We start from the raw sequence: 21,385 nt of genomic DNA, 5'->3' as shown, positions 1-21,385 counted from the left end.
AGATAAACATACCATGTATTGTGCTTTGGGCTCCTTGGAGGAAGAGTAGGATATACATGTAAAAATTAAATAAAGAAGTAGTGTTCCATTGTGATTTAGTGGAATTGGGTGGCCCATTGCTATAAGAATGATAATTGTTACCATTCTAGAATAGCTGAACCTTAATAATATTCAAGCAAATATATGCATGTAAATACCTTGTTTAAAGTTTAAAATTCTAGGCAGATAAAGGAAGCAGGAAAAAATATTTGAAATTGTCTTTTAATGAAAAAAATACTGTATGAATAGAAATGGAAGTATAACAAAGTTTTCAGCTGATTCAGGAAAACACAGTTATCAGTAGAGGAGGAAGAAGAAAAAATCATTGCAGCTTATTTGTTATTTAAGTCATTTCCCCCCAGTTATTTCTCCTAGAAAATTAATCAAGTTATGGATATAGACATCTATTATTCTTACACCACAAACCTAAACACATTACCTAAAAGGAAATTCCATTTCTGAACTTACTTGCAAGTGATGTGTTTGGGACTGAGGTTCCAATTATTCTTCACTGACAATCATGTAATCATGAAAATGGCTGACATCCTGACTGAATTTACTAGAGGAAGTCCAATAAAATTTAGTAGTCCTTTAGAGTAACTCCTGAGTAGTACCACTGAGTGATTTAGCCAGAATGTCAATCAATTTTAGCTTTCTGACCCTAATCACAATTACTTGGAAGTAAGCCCCACTGATATTAATGGAATTTATTAAAAAGTAAGTATGCTCAGAATTGCCTAAAAGCCTAAACAAATTTCCATTTGACATGAACCAGGGGTGTAATTTAGGGAAGTTGGGAATGGGGGAGTCACTCACACATTTCAGAATGAATACACTTATTCCCTGGAGCACCCATATCTCTGGTTATTACAAGATATTAAAAACAACCACAACAAATACTCTTAAAATATGCTGCATCTTGGCAGTTAAACCCTGAATATATCCATAAGGAAGTCTTTGAATCTTCATCTACACCCCGCTGCCCAGGTATCTTGTTGCCCATTCTCATTGAAACTTAAAAGGTACCCCTGCATGAACCCCAATGATTTAAGTATAACAATTTGCTCTTAGGCCGAAACGAGATAAGATGGTTGTCCGTGTTTAGGGAGGAGGAATTCCCCAATCAACCTTCATGCTTGCTCACACTAAATTACAGGCATGGGCATTGCCTCAGAGTTGGGGAGGAGGGAAGTATATTCACTCCACTCCTTTGCCTATCAGTGGGAATAAACATCCATGCTCCTCCCTGGGAGCCCACCAGACCAACAACCTCGGTCCCTGCTGATTGTCTTTTCTTTGGCAGCCCCTGCCTTAAATAAAGCCCTACATCCTCCCCCCTTCCAGCTTGCTCCTTCTCCCTTGGCCAGGCAAGTGGATTGGCCACCCAATCTCTGGCCTCCTAAGGGGCCTTTTCCTCCAACTCCACCTGCCTCGCTAGCATTTCCAGTCACAGGGCTGCAGCTGTGGGGCAGACGTCAACATTATTCCATCTCCACCCCCCACCCACCCACCCCCAGCAGCCACCGGCTATTTCTTCGAGTTCTTCCTATCTTCTGGGAGGGAATTGCTGGGGTTCTCCTGGCAACCGGAGCCTCCTGCCTCTCTTGGCACCGGATAAAGAACCCTGATTCACGGAGGAGGGTGGGGAAGCCCGACACTGGTCATCTAAAGATCAAATTTAAAGATTTTTTTAAAAAAAATAAAAAGCCAGGGGAGGACAACTGGACTGGAGCTGTGGCACTGGAGAAGGGAGTGTAACTCTTTCTTCATGCTGTTTTCCTGATCTACATTGCCCCTTCCCAAAGAGCTGCTATTTGTGCTGGATACAGGTTTAGGCACCAAAAGCCACATGGGTTCACCCTAGTGGGACAAATTGCAACTTCAGGGGGACAATTCAGATTGGGAAACAAGCATGTGTGTAGAGTGGGGTGGGGAGGATTGACCCTCTCTCTGAGTACCATAGCCCCAATCCAATTTGGAGGCCTTGAAGCTGCATGTAAGGAGGAGAGGACACTTATGGAAGTCTGATCATGGATTTTGTCAAAACCAATTTATCTTGGACTTAAAATACTTGGAAATATAGGCTGGTTCTTGCAATACTTTCTGCACATGGAAGCTGTGTGTTTTAGTCACAGCTTGTGACTAAAATTGTGCTGGCTTGCTATGCACTAACCTGGCTGAGTTAAGTTAGTGCAGACTGGCTTTTCACATACCACCACCATAACTGTTTGCAATCTAAAGGGCATCACTACAGTGAAAAGATCTAGTCACAGAAAGTATTGTACCACTGTCAGCTCAAGGCCTTGAGGTGCACCTCAGGCAGGGTGCCAAATGCCTCCTGCTTCCCCCCCCCACCTTTTTTTAAAGTAGGGGGCAGACGGGCATTTTGCTAGCTTGCTGGTGCCCAATAGTCTCATTCCAATTTTGAGCAAATCCTATTAAAGTAATTTCTATATGACTCCCTCTTCTTTTGGATTGGTGTGCTAGGTTACAATCCTAACCAACCTGGCTTCCAAAGCAAGTCATTAAAATCAATGGGTCTTACTTCCAAGGGGAGATTTAAGATTGGCGTATTAGATGGTACAAGGAAATGTTGCCTTTCCCCATTTCCTTACTGTATTAGAGTTATACAAGTTATCATTATTAATGTAGTTACATGAAGAAAGTGATTGAAGTGCCATATTACTAGTCGGAGTGTGCATGGACCACAGTTCGATCTGCAGACTGAATTCAGACCGATCTGTGGTCCAGAGCAGAGTTTCTCAACCACCGGTCCGGGGACCGCTGCCGGTCCCCGAAGGGTTGAGCGCCGGTCCCTGACTGGGAGTCAAACCCCCCCCCCAACAACTGCAATCAAGGCACTCACTTCCTCAATTTTGCACATGGTACGGAAGAGGAAGAGTATCACCTTCTTGTCCCTTGCCTCCACGTGCTGCTGTGATCTTCCTACAGCTATTTTATTCCCTATCTTTACAGCTTCAAACTGTATGCGGTGTGGAAGGTATGCCACCTGAAGGGCTGCCACTTGAAGGGCTGCTGGTTCTTGCATGCTCATTGTTTGCAGCCAAAGGTTGATTGATTGAAACCCAGCTGCCTATTGTGGTCGAGGCGCCTTGAGAGGGAACGCTGTTTCCCTCTTGCATCGGTGGGGTGTTGTGGTCCCTCTGCCCCCTGTAACCCCCTGGTCTGCACCGCCGGTGGAGGACGGCGGTCCCCTTTATGACCTCGCCGGGTGCGGGGGACAATCTCTGGCCGGGATCATGCCGCGGTGAGGGCTAAGCAGAGGAGGGAGGGAGGAGGGCCGCCTTGGCTCACCTCGCAGGTATGCGCGGGCAGCATGCGGGACCACGTGAGCTGCGTGGCCCCAAAGGCAGGCTGGTGTGATTGGCTCCCGCAGGGGAGTTGGGAGGGGGGCACAGGAGTGCACATTGTGAGAGAGGATGGGGAACACTTGCTACACTCTGGTGCGCAAGCACAGTGGCGGCAGCTCTTGGACCCAGGCGACCTTCCGAGTGCAGTCCGGTGCACCATTGCCTCACCCACCCTGAACAGTGCCTCGTCTCCCCAGCGAGGAAAATGAGGCATCTACCACTACAACACCCCACACCCTCCGCCATCTCAGAATCACCCCCCTTTCTTTTAATGCCAGGTCTCCACCGCTCTTCTTCACATTTTCTTTCACCATTAAAAAAACCCCATTCCCAGCACCTGCCATGTAACGAATTTAACGAGTTTTGGAGGAGCTGCACGGGTTTCATTAGGTCCACCTCACAAAGTGCACATCTAAGAGCAGGATCCAGATCAAGTCAGGTGATCATGACCAAGCAGCATTGACACAAATGAGAGGTGACTAAATTAATTTCAGTGGGTGGTCGTGACTAACGTTGTCTGGATCCTGCCCTGCGACTACACAACTCCTGCTAAAACTCCACCTCCATCATGAGAGGGTTAAACTGTAGATTTCCGGCTCTACTGAGCTTGCCCTGCTCTCCTCTCCTCACCTCCTTTTTGCTTTGCTTGACATCCAGCCTGATGAAGCATTTTGGGGGATTCAAAAGCTTGCTTGTGCGTTGTTTTCATTGCCCCCATGTAGCTTTTGAATTTTTCTAATGGCCCAACATCCCCTCTCCATTGAGTAATCACAAGCACCTCCACCCCCACCCCACACATACTGAAGACATACTGGAGACAAATTTGTTCACCCAGGCTTTTAGATTCAGGGGTTCTCAACCTTGGGTATCCAGACATTGGTGGACTTCTACTCCCATAATCCCCAGCCATAATGGCCAAATGCCATTGTGGTTGGGGGTTATGGGAGTTTAACCCAAGGTTGAGAACCCCTAATATTCCATGTTTGCAAAAGATTCCAAATTTAATTATTTTAATGCTTATATTATTTTAATTGTAAACTGCCCAGAGATGCAAGTTTTGGGCAGTATAGAAGTCTGATAGATAGATAGATAGATAGATAGATAGATAGATAGATAGATAGATAGATAGATAGATTTGAAACCCCTTTACTAACTGCCGGTCCGGGAAACTGCGCATGAAGAATGTAGCGGTCCTTGAAACTCTGCACGAAGAATTTAGCGGTCCTTGACTCCAAAAAGGTTGAGAAACACTGGTCCAGAGGACCAGTTTGGCATGGTTCAGTTGAACCTTGAACTTGTCCAGTGGATCAAGGCAGCACTGGGAGGGGGCGGTGCGGGCCCCTTTAAGCTGCAGGTCCTTAGTAACTCCTTACCAGTGTCACTGCCGCTGCAGGCAGGTTCCTGCAGCAGCAGCAGCGGCACTCCCTCCAGCAGCCCTTTGTCACTCACACATGCACAGATGCCAGGTGAATGATGGAGCTGTGCTGCCGCCACACGCAGGCTGATGGGGGTACCGCCACCATGGCTGGAAGCTGCCTGCAGCGGTGGTGACGCTGGTAAGGAGTTACTAAGGTCCTGCAGCTTTACTTTTAAAGGTGCCACTCCTCCCCGGCACTGCCTTGAATCGGCAGACTGGATCAAAGTTTGGTCAAACTGGGCCAAATCGGTCCTCCGGGCTGCAGCCCAGTCTGAATTCAGACCATGGATTGAACCATGGTCCATGCACACCCCTACTTCCTAGCTTTCAAAATGTTATTAAATATATTGTTGCCTTTGGGCATATATCAGGCTAGTGGATCCCCACCCCCCACCCCCATGACCAGATTTAGAAAAGAACAGTGGTATGTTCCATTGTCCCAGGTATTAAAGAGCTCCTGCCACATGCCTTAGTATGGTCCACCTCCCAGCAGAGAGACTATTCATATCGGTTTCTAGTATGCATGTATCTTCTTAAATTGGAAGAAATATCTTTAGAAAAGAAATCTGATCCATTAGAACATATAATGGGGATAGATAAGCCTTCAATTATGTTACTTGAAATAAAATATCCGTTATATAACAGATAGAATATCCATTATATTAAGCTAGCGGCTGGCAAGCATTAAATCAAATTTAGACGTTTGCATATTCTGCAAGTGAAGTGTTCCAACTTATTAGAGGGAACCTTTTAGGGGGAAAGAACAGACCCTGGATTTTTATTGCCTCAGACAGGTTCATTCAAAGTTATGAAGATCCCTGTCGCTTTTGATACTGTATTCTAAGCTTCTCCAGCTGTTCAACACATTGTGTCTGGGCCAGCTTCAGTGTCCGGTTCTCCTCAGCCAGATCTACATACTCCTTTGCTAGCTGAGCAGCATCCATGCTCTCTTTTTCAGCTTGATCTAGCCTAGCTATCAGCTCCTTTCTGAAAAAGAGATAAAAAAAATTAAAGGTACCATTTGTAACATTCCAGTGTAATGCAAATGTGAAAACAAATAGGTTTAGCTTTATAGTGGATTATTCTCTACCAGAAATAATTATCATCATCTTTATTTCAACATACAGAGTGCCTTTTATAATACATTTATTCTTCATTAACTAATTCAGTCAGTAGGTTATACTAATTCAGTCAGTAGGTTATATCAGTGGCATACTGAACGTAACAGGGAAAGCAATGCTAAACAATATTCTGGAGCCATACATTTGTCAACCCATGGAACACTCACACAGCCTCAGACATGTAAACACACTTCTGTTCTAACTGGTTTCGGTCAAAACCCATCAATTGTAGCCCTAACCCTTCCCCCCTCCCACCCATCCCCGAGTCAGGCCCTGCAATAAGATAATTGAAATGAGTGTGAGCATGTGCAGAGTACCCTTCTCCTATTATGAATAGCTATACCCACATATCTCAGATGGAGGGCAAGAGCTTCATAGCTAACTGGTGCTTGAGACTCCTCCCATATCAAGGGCCCTGTGTTATTCCCACACTATTCATGGCTCTTCTGCCTTTCAGGCTGTGCAAGGGACCAGTATTTTAAGTTTCTCTACCACTAGAAAACTGGCCACTGTCCTCAAGTTATATAAGCCATTCTGTTTGAAAAGGAATATTAAATGAGCCTTATACAGGAAGCATATGTTATACATGCTCTCATATCATAGCTGCGGCTTCAATTTGTTTTGGGCTCTCTTTTCACTATAATGTTAATTCAGCCCTGCTACCTACTTCAGTCAAATGGATAATCTTCAAATGGAAAAAAACAAGTATGGCATGACTTCATATGCGAATGTGATCAATAAAAGAACTCTTGTTCCAATATGCTCAGACATCTGCAAAGCAATTGACCTAATATGTGGCTTTCTAATAAATACACATCAAGTTAAAAGGATTAAGAGAGGACTAACAGATAGATCTCAACAAAGTACAGTGGGGTCTATCTATATGGGGAACATGCAGACAGACTTCGGGTTTTGTTATTGCAATTAAACATCTTTGATTTATTCCAACATGCAGCAGGGCACATTTTGTGTTGTGCAAAACAAAAACAAAAACCTCCTTTGCAGTGGAAACACAGTTTCTGTGGAGCTGGCCTTATGGAGTTTGATAAAGAAGTAGGTTGTTTCTTAAAAAGAAATAGAACAGGAGGAACAAACCCAAATAAAGATGAATACTGTTTCATTCTTTATAACCTTATGCAAAAAGTATATTAGAGCATTCCCTCCCTCTCACCATGCAAGGCACTTCTATTTTTATCACTTCTTTTCTGTCCATCTTTCTCATTTTCCCTCCCTTCCTCCATGGTAGAGCACCTGCTTTGCATGCAGAAGGTCCCAGGTTCAACCTATGGTATCTCCTGGAAGTTTTTCACACGGGCCTTCTAAAGCCTTTTAACTCGCATCTCCTCCGGAATGAAAGGAGTGTGTTCACATATTGGCCAGATTTACTGCAGGTCCCCGCGGGTTACCGAGGAGCAGTGCACACACAATTCGGGTTTTTCGCTGCGCGTTAGAGTGTAGCCTGGTTTATATCCAGGGTTTTTAAAAAATCCATTATTTGTGTCATTTTGGGGGGACAACTTCGAGTTCACAGTAAAGCCTCCCTGAAAACCCATGGTAAAGCCTGCTGTGTTTAAAAGCACCTAGCAAATACTCCTGCCTGAAGCCGTGGAGAAGCGGCTGCCAGTCAGCATAGACAATGCTGAGCTAGATGAACATGCTAGATGAAGGCAGATTCCTATGTTTCTACATTCCCTCGTTATCTTCCCTCTCTCCCCATCTCTCTCTCTCTTTTTCTATCCAATTTTCCCCCTTCCTTTCTCTTAGAAAATTCTGGAGTAAGGGGATGCTTATGGATGGGGGTGGGTGGGATGCACCTGCCATGTATGCAGTAAGAAACAAAGCTTAAAATAAACCACATGTGTCATAGCAGCCATCAGGATCATCCCAGCACCTTCAGTCTGTCCAAGGAAGCATACCAATAGCTGGAGATACTTTGCCACACACACAAATCAATCAGACAACAGAACTAAAGATGGCCTTTGGTCTTTTCCCAATTTGCCTGCCATAGTTGGAGACCCATTGTAACCCATTGTAACTGAAAATGCCGCTCTTACTTCTGGAGAATAGTGACGAAGTTTCTGATGGGCATGTCAGGATTGGTTCTAGAATTTACTCCGGTTTTGTCAGCAACATTCAGTGAGCCTGACCATCCATTCTGATCAGCTGGGAGAAGCCTGGATGCATGTCCTGCCACCATCAGAGGTGTGGTTAACATGAATGAGTGAAAGGGCCTTCTCTGTTGCTGAGCCCAGGCTGTGGATCCTTCTCCTAGAAGATCTATTTGGCCGCTGCCAGTCTGTATGGACAATACTGAGCTAGATGGACCTATGGTCTGACTCAGTATATGGCAGCTTCCTATGTTCCTATGTTCTAGAGCATGCATTTAACATCATGTGCAGTTTAGCCCGGAAAATTGCGCAAATTCTGAAAAAGAGACAGGGAAGCATAAATGCAATTAATGTCACATCTGGTTGGCCCTTAGCTGGTTAGGCCTGAATTCAGAAGTCTCTACAACAGAAAGGGGCAGTAACTTGACAAGACAGGCTAGAGCAAAAGGACATGATGATCAAAGACTATCAGACTCATGGGCCAAAAAGGGAAGTCGACCGCACAAATAAATGCACAGCAGATTATAATCTCAAGACTCAGTCTCAAATGTTTGCAGGCATAATAAATGGCAATTCCAAGGTCTATATGTGAACACTTTTTCACCAGACGGATCTAGTGAAGAAGCACTCCTTACCATTAGTTCTACTTCTCATTTTTCAGATGAAGTGCATGGCTTGGACCAGAATCATGTCAATGCTCCAAACTTGAGCAAGCAGAAGAGGCCTGTCCCCATCAATGACAGGTGTCTACAGTCTCTCCAGGTCATAGGACATGCTACCTCTTTCTTGCCTCTTTCTTGTCTAAAAATACCTGAATATATGCAGGCTCTTGAATTTATTGTCAATTACAGACATTACTTTTAGTAACCTGGTTCTAAAGGTTTATCCAGATGTATCTTCATGCAATGCTGGCATGATGTCCTTGAAATTCATAGCATGACATCAGTCAGTGATGCATCGCCTTTTAAGCATTTACATGATGGTGGAATAAGTCTTAAGACTGAACAATAAGACTTTATTCAAATTATGATTATGCATGACTACACATAGAACATACACTTGGGATGGTGACAAAGCTATTGAAAAATATAACCCTGAATTTTATAACCACCATAATTAGCTTGTAAAAAGTATTTTATACAGATATTCTTCATTTTTTGAATGCATGACATATAACTTCTTTATTGTGGGGGGGGGGGAACCACTTACTTTCTCTCTTCAAGCAGTGCAATTTCCTTTTTGACTTCATAGTATTCTTCTGCTATTTGGCAGTGCTGTTTGAATACTTGCATAGATTCTTTTGAGTCATGGCAAGGAGGCAGGGGCTTCATAGACATAAAGGGGGGAAAATAGTCTGAGGCTTTTTGTATTCAAATGAGTACTTAGAAGCTGAATTTCAAATTGAGACATGAATAACTTTCTCATGAAAATGCTTTGAGAAAAACTTTCCTTGAAGTAAAGCAACATGAATGTCAGCTTTCCAGAAGCTATTTCCTACAATTAAGTAATTTTTTTGAAAGGAGTATTAATATTTTATATTCACCAGTTAGAGCCTACAATGAACAATAGTGACAACTGGTCATAACAACGATGACTATCACATGAGCGTCATCTGAAAAAGACAGTAGCAGACATCCTGACTAGCAAAATGTGGGCACTCAACAGCACTGTGTGCCCCCACTTCACTAGCCCCCACACTGGTTCCGAAGCATGGGCAGTATTGCGCTCTGGCTCAAGAGTGCAAATACTTTCCGAAGTTTGACCATGCTCTGGAAGTGCTCTGTTAGGCTGCAAGCAAATCTCATGACCCTCAGCAATGTGTTCCCAGTTTGTGCTTCGGGGTGCTTTCCACACTAGACCCTGGGTCAGGATGCATCTCGGAAGTCAGGATGCCTCTGAGTACCAGTTGCAGGGGAGTAACAGCAGGAGAGAGGGCATGCCCTCAACTCCTGCCTGTGGGCTTCCAGCAGCGTTTGGTGGGCCACTGTGTGAAACAGAATGCTGGACTAGATGGGCCTTGGGCCTGATCCAGCAGGACTATTCCTATGTTCTTAAGTGTGTATCCACACTTCCTGCGTCCTGACACCGCAGTCCCTACACGGACAGCAGGGTGCCGTTCACATTTCCAATGCCTTGTTTCGAGTTTGATGGCTGCAAAATTGAGCTCCGGAGTGGTACATCCAGATCCAGCATGGAAAAGTTGCTGTTTTGCCCGGTTGTTAGTTGCTGAGAGACTGCTCCCCCTGCTGTTTCTGTTCCGAATGCGACTTGCCTGAACGGAAGCATTTTGCTGCTAATTAGCAGCTAGTCAGGAAAGCATCCTGGAGCACTTTGTTAAACTGGGTGAGTGAACTTCGGAAAGAATTTGCAGCCTTGCACAAGCAGCACAGGGGCTAGCAAAGTATGAACCCTGCTATTAGGAGCACCCATGCTTTGTTAGTCAGGATGCTGGCCCTTGCCTTTTCCCATTCCAAGCCACATGATAGGATCCAATACAGAATTCTATTTCCAACACAGAGTTAAGCAGATGACTCATTTTTATGTAGGGAAAATGAAGCGATCTTTTCCATTAAAACTAAAGCTAGATATTTCAAAGCAATATATTACAAATTTACCTTTTAAAAAGAGGCATAAAAGCAACAGAATAAAAACAGTGAAACATACAAAACACACAGAGCACCAGAATAAAAATAAAATAGCAGATTATAATAATGTAATAAAATGTCTGAACACTGAACAAAAACCAAAGTAAAATGCCTAGGTGAATGCAGGGGTGGGTAGGGAAGAAAAACTTTGGTCACAGGTCTTAGACTCTTAAAGAGGAACAGCCACAGTCCACTCATCACACTACCAACAGTTCTCCCTTTGCAAAGGAACTCTGCCCTCCCACCATTACTGGATGCAAAAGCACCCAACCCTCCAGGACAATACCACTGAGTGTCCCTGCATTTTATCAAAAATAGTTGATGTATAGATCTTGGCCCACTAGTTCTGGCCTATTGTGGCCTTTCCCTTGAAACTTCATTATGCCATCATGTGGGAACTCACCCATAAGTTAATTGTTCTGCAGGAAAAGCTTTGGTGGGCTGGATATGGCTGTACGTTGCACACTCCTGTATTATGTTACACCTTAAAATGATACAGTTTATATCCCAATCAGGTTGTGTACTGCTTTGCATTTTGTTAATGATATCAAAACAAAGCATTTCTAATGGTGTCCTACACTAGAGGATGGTTTGGACAATACTTTGCCAGCCTGTGCAAATAAAGGAGGGATGTGCAGAAAGCATGCCCATCATGTCGTATTTCATGGACATCCTCATGCCAGCATTTAAACTTGTATTTGGAGCATGTATAGAGTGGCTATTTGAACAAATAGCACCTCCCCGTAAAGAAACATGTGGGCAGGACATCTGTGCTCTAGGCACACACCCCTTTTAATTGTATGGGCCAGGAAAGAATCACCTGAACTGGGCCAGTATTATTGTTCATATAATTATTGTGAAGAACTCACTGGTTAACAGTTGTTTTTTTGACCATGTTGCTTGGTCTGGGGATTAGTGAGGTAAGCATGGCAACTGTGGCTAAGTCCTGGGACTGACAGGGAGAGTTCAATGGGTTCCAGAACCTAGGAAGTGGAGTGAACCTAGGAAATGGACTGGGACTGTAAGACAGTCTACTGCAACCAATCGTTTTGATTGTGTGTTTCTTGGAAAGGATCAACTTTTGTTTCATTTGCTATTGTTTTTCTTTGTGGAACAATAAATCCTCTTTATTTTAAAAAATATTTGCATCTTCTCTATTGGATGACTAAAGCATGCCTAAAGCATTCCCTGCGATCAAGGGCAATAGCTAATAAAGGAGAGGACTACTGGAGATAAGTGATGGCAGCAGATACAGGGGGGACCTTCTCAGTTTATTTATTTGATTGATTGATTGATTGATTGATTTCTATAAATGAGTCATTTTGATAGCAAAGTGTTGGGAACAGTGAGAATTATAAGAACTATAGTACTTCTAATAGCTGGCTGATATGATGTACAGCAGGGCTGCATCAATGGAAATAGTCCTGTGGCTAAAAGGCTGGAGCTTTACAGTGTTCCAGTCTTGGTTAGTATGTCAGCAGCAGCAGGGAGGGGGCTGGGCATGATTTTCATTTCTCTTTTCTCCTTGCAAAAAAATTCTCCTTGCAAAAAATAACTATTTCTTCGTTAAAACTATGGGTCTGTTGACAGGGGGAATCGATCCACAAGTAACTAATGATATTTTTAATTTTAATGTAATAATGTGCTAAAAATTTACCTTGGACCTTGCATGCCAAGTTGTGTATGGTTCTGGCCCACTAGGGCATTTGAGTTGTGCAGCTCTTATCTAAACAGACAGAGTGACAGAATCAGAGGCACAGTGGGGTTTACAAGGGACAGTTAGTTAGAAGGTGGTGATTATATAAAGACTGGGAAGCCTGAATACCCGAGAGAAGGAAGAGGATTGCTTGAAGTGGTATAGCCATAAAAAAGGCTAGGAAAGGTAAGATAGGGTCAGGCAAGAGAGGATCAGAAAGTCATATAAGATGACTTACAAACTTAGGTCTGCATCTATTTTTCTTTTATTTTGTAAGGAACCTGACTTGAAATAGGATTCTAAGAAGCCTTGAAAAAATTTAGAGTTGGCTCTGCCAGTGATTCTGTTGATGCCCTGGTGAAGAACTTGAACAGCAAACTCAATAGAGCAGTAGACATGATCGCTCCTAAGCATCCTCTCTGACCCACTTCAAAATTGGTATACAGAAGTATTGGAGATGGACTTCCAGTGCATCAACCTTTTGCACCAACTATCCTAATGACCACTAGGGGCATTGGGATTAGGGGTAGTGAGTAAGGGTCTCCCTACCTGTCTCTACCCTATTACCCTTGATATTAACCCTATTACCCTTGATATTATTCTTCAGGTATTTCCTGTTGAGAGTCAGAATCACTTCCTTTTCTCTTAGAGAGCAGATGGAAACATCTCTCTCTCTCTCTCTCTCTCCCCCTACCTATTCATTACATAGTTCTGTAGATTAGGGTTAGGTCTTTCCTATCCAAAGGTGTACTTCACCAATAAATACTTTGTATTTATTCTACAAGAATCTCCATCTGTCTTCTATAAATAGCTACAACAACTAAACTCTGCAACTACTCTGTAACTGGAGCGGGTAGCTTCTTTAGTGCTCTGCTAATTAACTGGAGGATTTTTTTAAAAACCCAACAGGAAGAACTACAGGAGCTGAAGTGGCAAGGTAGATGACTGGCGTGCAAATAGAGGAAGACTTGACTTGAATCTGACAGAAAGGTTTCCTACGTAGTGGGGAACGAAATCTACAAGGAGAGAACTAGAAAAAAGAGAAACATAGTGTCCAAGGTGAGACTGCATGTGACCTTCGACATTTTTCTGAGAAGGATTCAGTGGGCTTCAAAGGGAAGAGGAGATCATTAAAAAGTGCTCCACTCCAGTCCCATGATTGTCCCTGGGGTATAGCTATAATTGAGTGGATGGGTTCAAAGAACCTGGGACTCCCAGCTCCACCCCTTCCTATTTTCTTCATTATCTCCTTCACTCTGAGGGGCCACCAGGGAAAGGGGCGAACGGACATCGGTCCCCTCTCCCTTAGCTATGTCTTTGGATGGTGAGCCTTATTCTGGATGTCAACCTCTGTTGCATCAGATCACAGCTAGTTTTATATTTCCACAGGAAAACTCCACCCTCCCACAAACTGGAGAGGACCTTCAAAAATCTACCACTCTAAATCAAGCAACTAAACATGTTTTGGGTGCAATTTAATTAGATTATCCTGGTAAGACATCTTCTGTTCCTTTTACTGAAAAGCAACTGGTCTATGCAAAAGCAAGTGATCATATGTTGTCTGTAACCATTGACTATGAATAAGACTTCTAGCTACATGAACTTCTCATAGTGCAGCAACTAGTCGTTAAGCCCCAATTTATTTATTTATTTAAGTCAGTTCATCTGCTGCCCAGTTAAGAAGCACCCAGCATTCCTGTGATATAAAAATAAATCTATTTCTATCCCTGTTGCTCCTTTTTGGCCTCCTCTATTTGTGGAGAAAGATGTTTGGAGTCGCTGGGCAGGGAGTGGCACCACATATCCATTCTGGTTCTCCCATTTAAAAGGGCCAGTATACTCTGCCAGTCATTTCATCTGAATCCACTAAAAGGTGGAAGGTCAAAACTGTTTTCACCCAATAGTTGGTATAAGACAGTACAACATTTACAAATAAATAAATATCACCCTTGTTAGGTTATAAAGCATCTTGCATATCTTCTGCCCAATAACCAACCCTATGAGGCAAGTTAGGGAGACAGGCAGCAATGGACTTATAACCAGAGGTGGTTAATTACCTCTCACTGCTTGAGGAGAGTCACAGTACACTGCCTCTCTCCGCTCACCAGCTCTACTCCTTTGGGCAAGCCTGGTGCCAATACAACCCTGGCCTCTTCTCCTCAGCCCACCAACCAAGCATATAGACCAGTGCTGACTCTCTCCTTTCAGTGTGCACTTTGTCCTGAGGCGACTGTGTGCCACTGTCTGATGCACTGGGGAGCATGTACTGCCTCCAGTTTTGCTGGCTCCTGCATTTTGCTGCTGCTGCATTTCCCCCTCCAGCACCAAAAGCAGAGCAGCTTGGTGCTGGAAAGGAGAGTGTGTTAGCAGTAAGAAACTGGGGCCAGAACACTGACCTGATAAGTTGGGCAGCAGTGTGCACCATTCCCATGACAGAGACAGAGATGATGCTGTATCAGGCAGTGTGCAATGCCACCAAGTAGATTATCAACTGCTTCTTCAGTTATTTTTACATGGATTCAAGGGGAGTACTGCAACACTAAGGTTTTTAGCATCTCCATAAACATTAAGCACTACTGTGCATGTCAAGTAAAGAGGTGACCTTCTCTTCAAGATATTTGAGGGGGTATCGCTTAAAAATGCTTGCTAATAGGCAGTTGAAGCTAGGAATGAAGTCATATCACCTGCCAAGGTGCAGGGTTTGGTTTGTGCCAGAGCACCCCAGGGCCTGGACAGAAAATGCTGTTGGAATGGAGTCATGGTGAAGGAATTTTCAGATCTGAGCTCATAGGAGTTTATTTTCAGAGAGAGAGAGAGAGAGAGAGAGAGAGGAGGGCCCTTGTTCCTTTTTTTAATGATGTACTCTATTATAGCTGCATTTCAGTATAAGCAACCGACAGCATCATGCCTCTATCCACTAAATAATCAGAACAAATTTCACACTACAAAATATAGAGCATGAAGTGCTCTGTGTTCAAGGAACTCAAAGATGAACCAAAGTAGCATCTATGGTGTCAATCACAATCAACCCTATACAACAAGGAACTAATATACAAATAAACTATAGGAAAACCTGAACAATGATTCTTACAAGAAAAACAAATCTTTATTGTTTTAATTAGTACAGTGTATCTTTCCCAAATCTATTAAATTTACGCAGATGAAAAATATTAAATCATTCTATTTCTGTCTATCAACTTCCCACTTAAAAGATATAGTTAGAAAGCTTAAAAAAAACCTCATCTATTTGAGATCTTGGACAGGTTTCATAGTCAGAACCAGATTCTTTCTTTCAAATCATCTACATTTTTTTTCCTGCCCAAAGCCAAATTTATAAACCTCTCTGAACTGCAAAATAGTTCTACTGACACAAGATATTGTTCCTAGATGTCAAAGGGTTTCTGCCCACTTGACAAGGGCATCAGAGGGAGCTCTGCTATGTGTGCCAACAATGAATGAGGCTTGGCTGTCATGCACGCAACACAGGGCAGGGCCTTCTCATTTATTACCCTCAGACTTTGGAATGCTGTCCTGGAAGCTTTTCAGGTGGGGCTTTTGAAGCCCTTTAACTCGACTCTCCTCTGGAAAGGAGGGGTGCGTTCACATATTGACTAGATTTATCCCAAAGTCCCTGCAAGTTATCATGGAGCAGTTAACACACAATTCGGGTTTTTCACTGATTAGAGTGTAACCCGATTTATATCCGGGTAAAAAAAGCCACTATTTGTGTTGATTGTTTGAGTTCGCAGTAAAACCTCCCCATAAACTTGTGGTAACACCTGCTGTGCGTAAAAGCCTCTGGTGGGCATCTGCTCCTCACTCTTCATCACAGTTTTCAGAAAGCGTGTGAAATCTTGGCTTTTTATATGAGTTGTTGTTGCTGCTCTATATTTTATGGTCCCAATTGTGTATGGTTTTTTAAAACTCCTTTTAATTAGATTTGTAATTTAATATTCCGATTTCATATTTTTCTTGTGTAACTTTTATAGTCTTATATTGTTTTTAATGTTTTGTAGATCACATTGGGATTGTTTTAATGAAAGGTGGTACAAAATGTTAATGATACATAATAAATCCAAATGGAACCAGAAACTCATGACTTTGTTACGGCTTTGTTAACATCCTTTCATATTCGTACACTTTTCAAAGATGACTTCCATTCCAGCATTTAGAATAGAAAAACTGGCTGAATGCAGGTCTGAAAACAGGAATTTCAAACTAGTCCCATCTTACATCACCTTTGCCATCTTATTTACTTATAAGAATGAGGTTTCTATGCATGGTTTCAATGTATTCCCTAGAGGCCAAATTTTACCTCTTCAGTGCAAGTAGCAAATAAAAACCTTGTGGGAAAGTTTGAGTTCCAGGAAAGACAACATTCAGGTGCTTATCTACCTGCATACAACCCCCAGCTTGTTTATTCCCTTCCCTCAGTTGTCTCTGGACTCTTGCCAGCTTCCCCATCTCTTAGTACAAAAAGAAAATATGGAATCCTACACAGATTTCTGTCTTCTGTATTGAACCTAGTAAGGGAAGAGAGTTATGCTTCAGGCATTTGGTGAACTTTACATGAATGAATGAATGAATGAATGGACAGATGAATGCTAGGAAGCAAAATATGAATGTTTCATCATTAAGATCTGTTTTCTTAACAGTAAGACAATGCACTTATGCATGTTCTAAACACTTAGGTGGGAAAATAAAGTAATAGGTAACAGAATCTAGAAGACACCTGCTGGCAAGCAGCTGAGACACTGCCAATAGGTCCCATTTTCCTGCGTATGAGACAGGCATGAGACAAGGCAGCAGGCAGCCAGGGTCTCCTTCACTCTCATGGGGAGGGAATTCCCACAGGAGAGTTCTTTTTGGTTAAACAATTAACCACCACTTCAGTAGTTTAAATGTTCCATCAATTTATTAGGGATGTTATTCATATCTCTAACCCTTGCTAACTTGGCAAAGAGGCACATTTTAACATGGTGATTCTCTTTATTTAGCAGGGGGAGAGCAACTGGCCCTATCCACCCCCAGCACAGTACCTCCTGTGATTGTTGCTGGTGTATATCTTATGTTTCATTTTAGATTGTGAGCCCTTTGGGGACAGGGATCCATCTTATTTGTTTGCTATTTCTCCGTGTAAACCACCCTGAGCCATTTTTGGAAGGGAGGCATAGAAATCAATCAGTCAAACAAACAAACAAACAAACAAACAAACAATACCATATCATGTGTCTACTGCACTCTCCCAGATACGTGACCTATGACTGATTTTGCATTCCTATAAGCAATATTCAGACATCTTGTTGTATGATTGGACAGAGGTCTGTACACTTGTATATGTTTTTGTATAAATGACTGTACTTGCATTCATTTTAAATGTAGTCCTGGGTACAGGCCCGTCCAATGCATAGTAAAGAAAGGAAGTGTATGACTGTACCTGTGTTCAACATGAACATAATGTGTGAATAACTGTACCTGTGCCTGTGTGTGGACATATCTGAACCTGTATAAATGGTACACTTGTACAAGTATTCAACCAGTCTGAACAGGGCTATAGTTAGTGTATAGGGTGCCTTGCCGAATTTCATAAGCATATTATAGTCAGGGCTCTGCCCCCAAAGAGCTTCAATCTAAAAGAGATAATAAGGAAGACAGAGAGCAGAATAAATGTGAAGAAAAAGAATAAATGTGAACAAATGTAGGTACATATTATTAATCAAAGAGGATTAAGGGGCCAAATCAAATGCCTCACCAAAAAGTGGGTTTTGAGAAGGGATCTGAGGGGAGAAGAGAGATGGCACCATATATGTTCTCTACATGTTCATGCAGAGAAGCAGCAAAGTCATACTAGGTAAAGTGTGCCATCAAGTCGATTTCAACTCCTGGTGCTCACAGATCCCTGTGGTTTTCCTTTGGTAGAATACAGGAGGGGTTTACCATTGCCTCCTCCTGTGCAGTTTGAGATTATGCCTTTCAGCGTCTTCCTATCTCTCTGCTGCCCGATATGGTACCAGCAGGCATTCGAACCAGCAACCTTCTGCTTGTTAGTCAAGCATTTCCCCGCTGCGCCATTAGGTGGTTACTTAAAATGCATTCCTAACAGGTGCTGTACTCTATACAAAAGTTACACAATTCCTGCCAAGAGTCCTGAAAATCTATGCAAGCTGTGATAAATATTAATGGGAAGAGACAAGGCCTAACAGAAAGAGTAGCAAAGGAGGACGGGGGACTCTTACTAGGTAGTGGGCACTAAAAAATAAGTATGGCGCTACAAGTGAAGGTTTAGAAAAGAAATGTTCTGGCTGACAGGGAGAGTTGGAACTGCTTCAGATCCAGAGCTGCATGACAGCAAAATATGGGGTAGGAGAAGAGATCAAATGGGGCTGATAACTGTGGTATTTGTGTGGAGTAGAAAGACTGAGAATAAAGAGAGGTCAGGAATGGTGCTGATGTTATATTTAAATGAGTGCATCTAATTTTCACTTCAGTTTAATAGTCTGCTATTTTTTCTTTACTATTTAAAAAGAAATCAAATGCATACTTCTGACGCATTCAGTACTTGGCCTGTCTTAATACGTTCAGGCTTTCATGAATGTGCTATTGTCATCCACTCAGCAAATCACTTTTCCAAAACTGGGGGTGGGTGGGAATTATTCCTGACTTAGGCTGCCCTTGTCCTTTCCCCCACCCACCTCCTATAAAGAAAAAGGCAGCCCATCTGTCTACCAAATCTGTCATTTCCTTCTTTCCATGCCTTTCATTCCCCTAACGCCATTTTTAGTCAGCCACTTGGAGAGACTGCTTACTGCAATTTTAATAGCTCAAGTGGTCTCCATCAATATTCTGCTTTGCATCTTCAGAACTGTCCCTACAATTTACTTGTCCCTTCTCATGGCCAGGTCCAAGTGCAAGCTGGAAGCAATATAGTTACTCTGTTTGGATCAGGCCTCCATCTGTGACAAACCCACAAACCCATGTTCAGCAAAGCTCAAGACATTTAAGCACTGGTTTGCCTGCAGTACTGACACACTTTGAACCATTGTTTGGGATGGGAAAGAGCACAGAGGCATGAGTGGCTCCCCCCTGGGGCAAACTAAGCCAATCACCTCCAGGGGGCACCTTTGGGAACCTTTTGGGGGGTGGAAGAATGTGCCCCAGCTGCCCCCAGACACCTACCTCTGACCCCTCCCACCATCACTGGTTTTGTCCCCAGGCAGGAGCCAGCACTGAAGCTGCTCCACCTTCTGCCTCCCAAGCCTAGGCATATACTTTAATTGCAAAAGGTCCTGTATTCAATCCTTGAGATCTCGAGGCAGGTTTGGGAAAGACTTCCATCAAAACCCTGGAGAGTTACTGCCATACAGTACTGAACTAGATGGACCAATGGCCTGATTTGATATAAAGCAGATCCATATGTAGGGATGTGCGAACCGGTTCGGATCCGAACCGGTTCGGGTCCGAACCGGTTCCGGTTCGGAGGTTCGGATCGAACCGAACCACCCCTGGTTCGGTTCGAATCCGAACCGAACTGGGGGTGGTTCGTTTCGAACCGGTTCGGACCGGTTCGGATCGGTTTGGAAAGCTGAAAATTGGTCAGATGGTAGCTGGCACCCAGGGGTACCTGTCACCCAAACTCCAAAGCAATCGGACACTCGTACGATTTTTTATGAATTTTTGAAAAATATTTTTATTTTTCTCTCATAGGATATAATGGGACCCGAACCAGGCCATTATTTCTTATTGTGGAGCACTCATGGTTGCCAACAACCATGCAAACCCTGAAGCAATCAGACACCCCTATGATTTTTTATGAATATTTGAAATATTTTTAATTATTTTTCTCATTGAGTATAATGGGACCCGAACCAGTCCATATCCCCTGTTGTGGAGGACCTAGGAGCACAAAAGCAGGGTGGGTGGTAGACAGGCATGGGTGCCTACCACCCAAAAAATCTCAAGGCAATTGGACACTCCTCTGATTATTGGTGAATTGTTAAGTGTTTTTGAATTCCTCATAGAGAATAATTAGGATTGCAGCAAATGTATAGCTTCACGTCGGGGGGAAAGGGGTGTCGTAGAGTGCAATGTGGTGGGTGGTAGTTCCTAGGGTGGGCAAGGAAGCTATCAGAATTATTTGAAAGGAATTGGGCAAAGAGGTGATTTTTAAGTGATTTTTGAAGTTTACGCGTCTTTAAGGTTTTTCCTCATAATAAGTTATAATGGAGCTTTCAGCAGCCCTATAAGTGCACATGGGGGTGCTGGGGTGGCCCAGAGCAAGTGGTGGTGTAGTGCACATAGGGTGCCAACCACCCATGGGTACAGGGTTCTCTTGTTTCTGAGGTATTGAGTGTGGATTCTATGATAGCAAATGAGATTTTCAATGAGACACCATCAATCCACTCTAATATGCTATCATAGAATCCACACTCCGCCTCCTGCTTCTTCTCTGTGTGTGTGCTTAGTAGGGGTGTGCAATTTGGGATTTTGGGTGATTTGGCTCGGACCCGAACCAAATCACCCCTGTTCTGTTTTGTGCCCGAATCTGGGTCACCCGAATCACCCTTGATTTGGTTCGGATTCGGATTTAATCCGAATCCGAATCTGAATCGATTCAGGGGGGTAAAAAGGGGCCCAGGGGCAAAATTTTGGGGTGGGTGGTAGTGCCCAATGGGTAGAGTCTACCACCCCAATTTCAGGGGGATTGGGCAAAGGGCTGATTTTTGATGAATTTTTAGAGTTTTAGTGACTTTGGGGCAGTTCGGGGGCATAGCATGGGATCTGGGCAAAAGGAGTGGGGTGGGGTGGTAGTGCCTAATGGGTGCAGGCTACCACCCCAATTTCAGGGGGATTGGGCAAAGGGCTGATTTTTGGTAAATTTCTGAAAATTTCATATCTTTGGGGCATATTGGGGCATATTGGGGCAGAAAGTGGGGCCTGGGGCAGAATAGTGGGGTGTGATGGTAGTGCCTAATGGGTGGAGGCTACCAC

At 43.3% G+C, this 21,385-nt stretch overlaps 1 protein-coding gene across 1 annotated transcript in view; it reads right to left on the bottom strand.

Annotated features, from left to right (window-relative positions):
- Positions 1 to 243: 243 nt before the first annotated feature.
- Positions 244 to 21,385, bottom strand: part of MAP3K7CL (MAP3K7 C-terminal like) — a 42,418-nt gene continuing 21,276 nt past the window's right edge. Inside the window, exons 4-5 of the mRNA XM_053313051.1 lie at positions 9,266 to 9,381; positions 244 to 5,814 (exon numbers count right to left, since the gene is read on the bottom strand). Coding sequence (XP_053169026.1) covers positions 5,634 to 5,814; positions 9,266 to 9,381 — 297 coding nt within the window. The 3' untranslated portion in view covers positions 244 to 5,633. The remainder of the gene's footprint in view (positions 5,815 to 9,265; positions 9,382 to 21,385) is intronic.

Source organism: Hemicordylus capensis, chromosome 3 (genome assembly GCF_027244095.1).
Source record: "Hemicordylus capensis ecotype Gifberg chromosome 3, rHemCap1.1.pri, whole genome shotgun sequence".
Classification (NCBI taxonomy): Eukaryota; Metazoa; Chordata; class Lepidosauria; order Squamata; family Cordylidae; genus Hemicordylus; species Hemicordylus capensis.
This window is presented reverse-complemented; position numbering and strand designations above follow the sequence as displayed.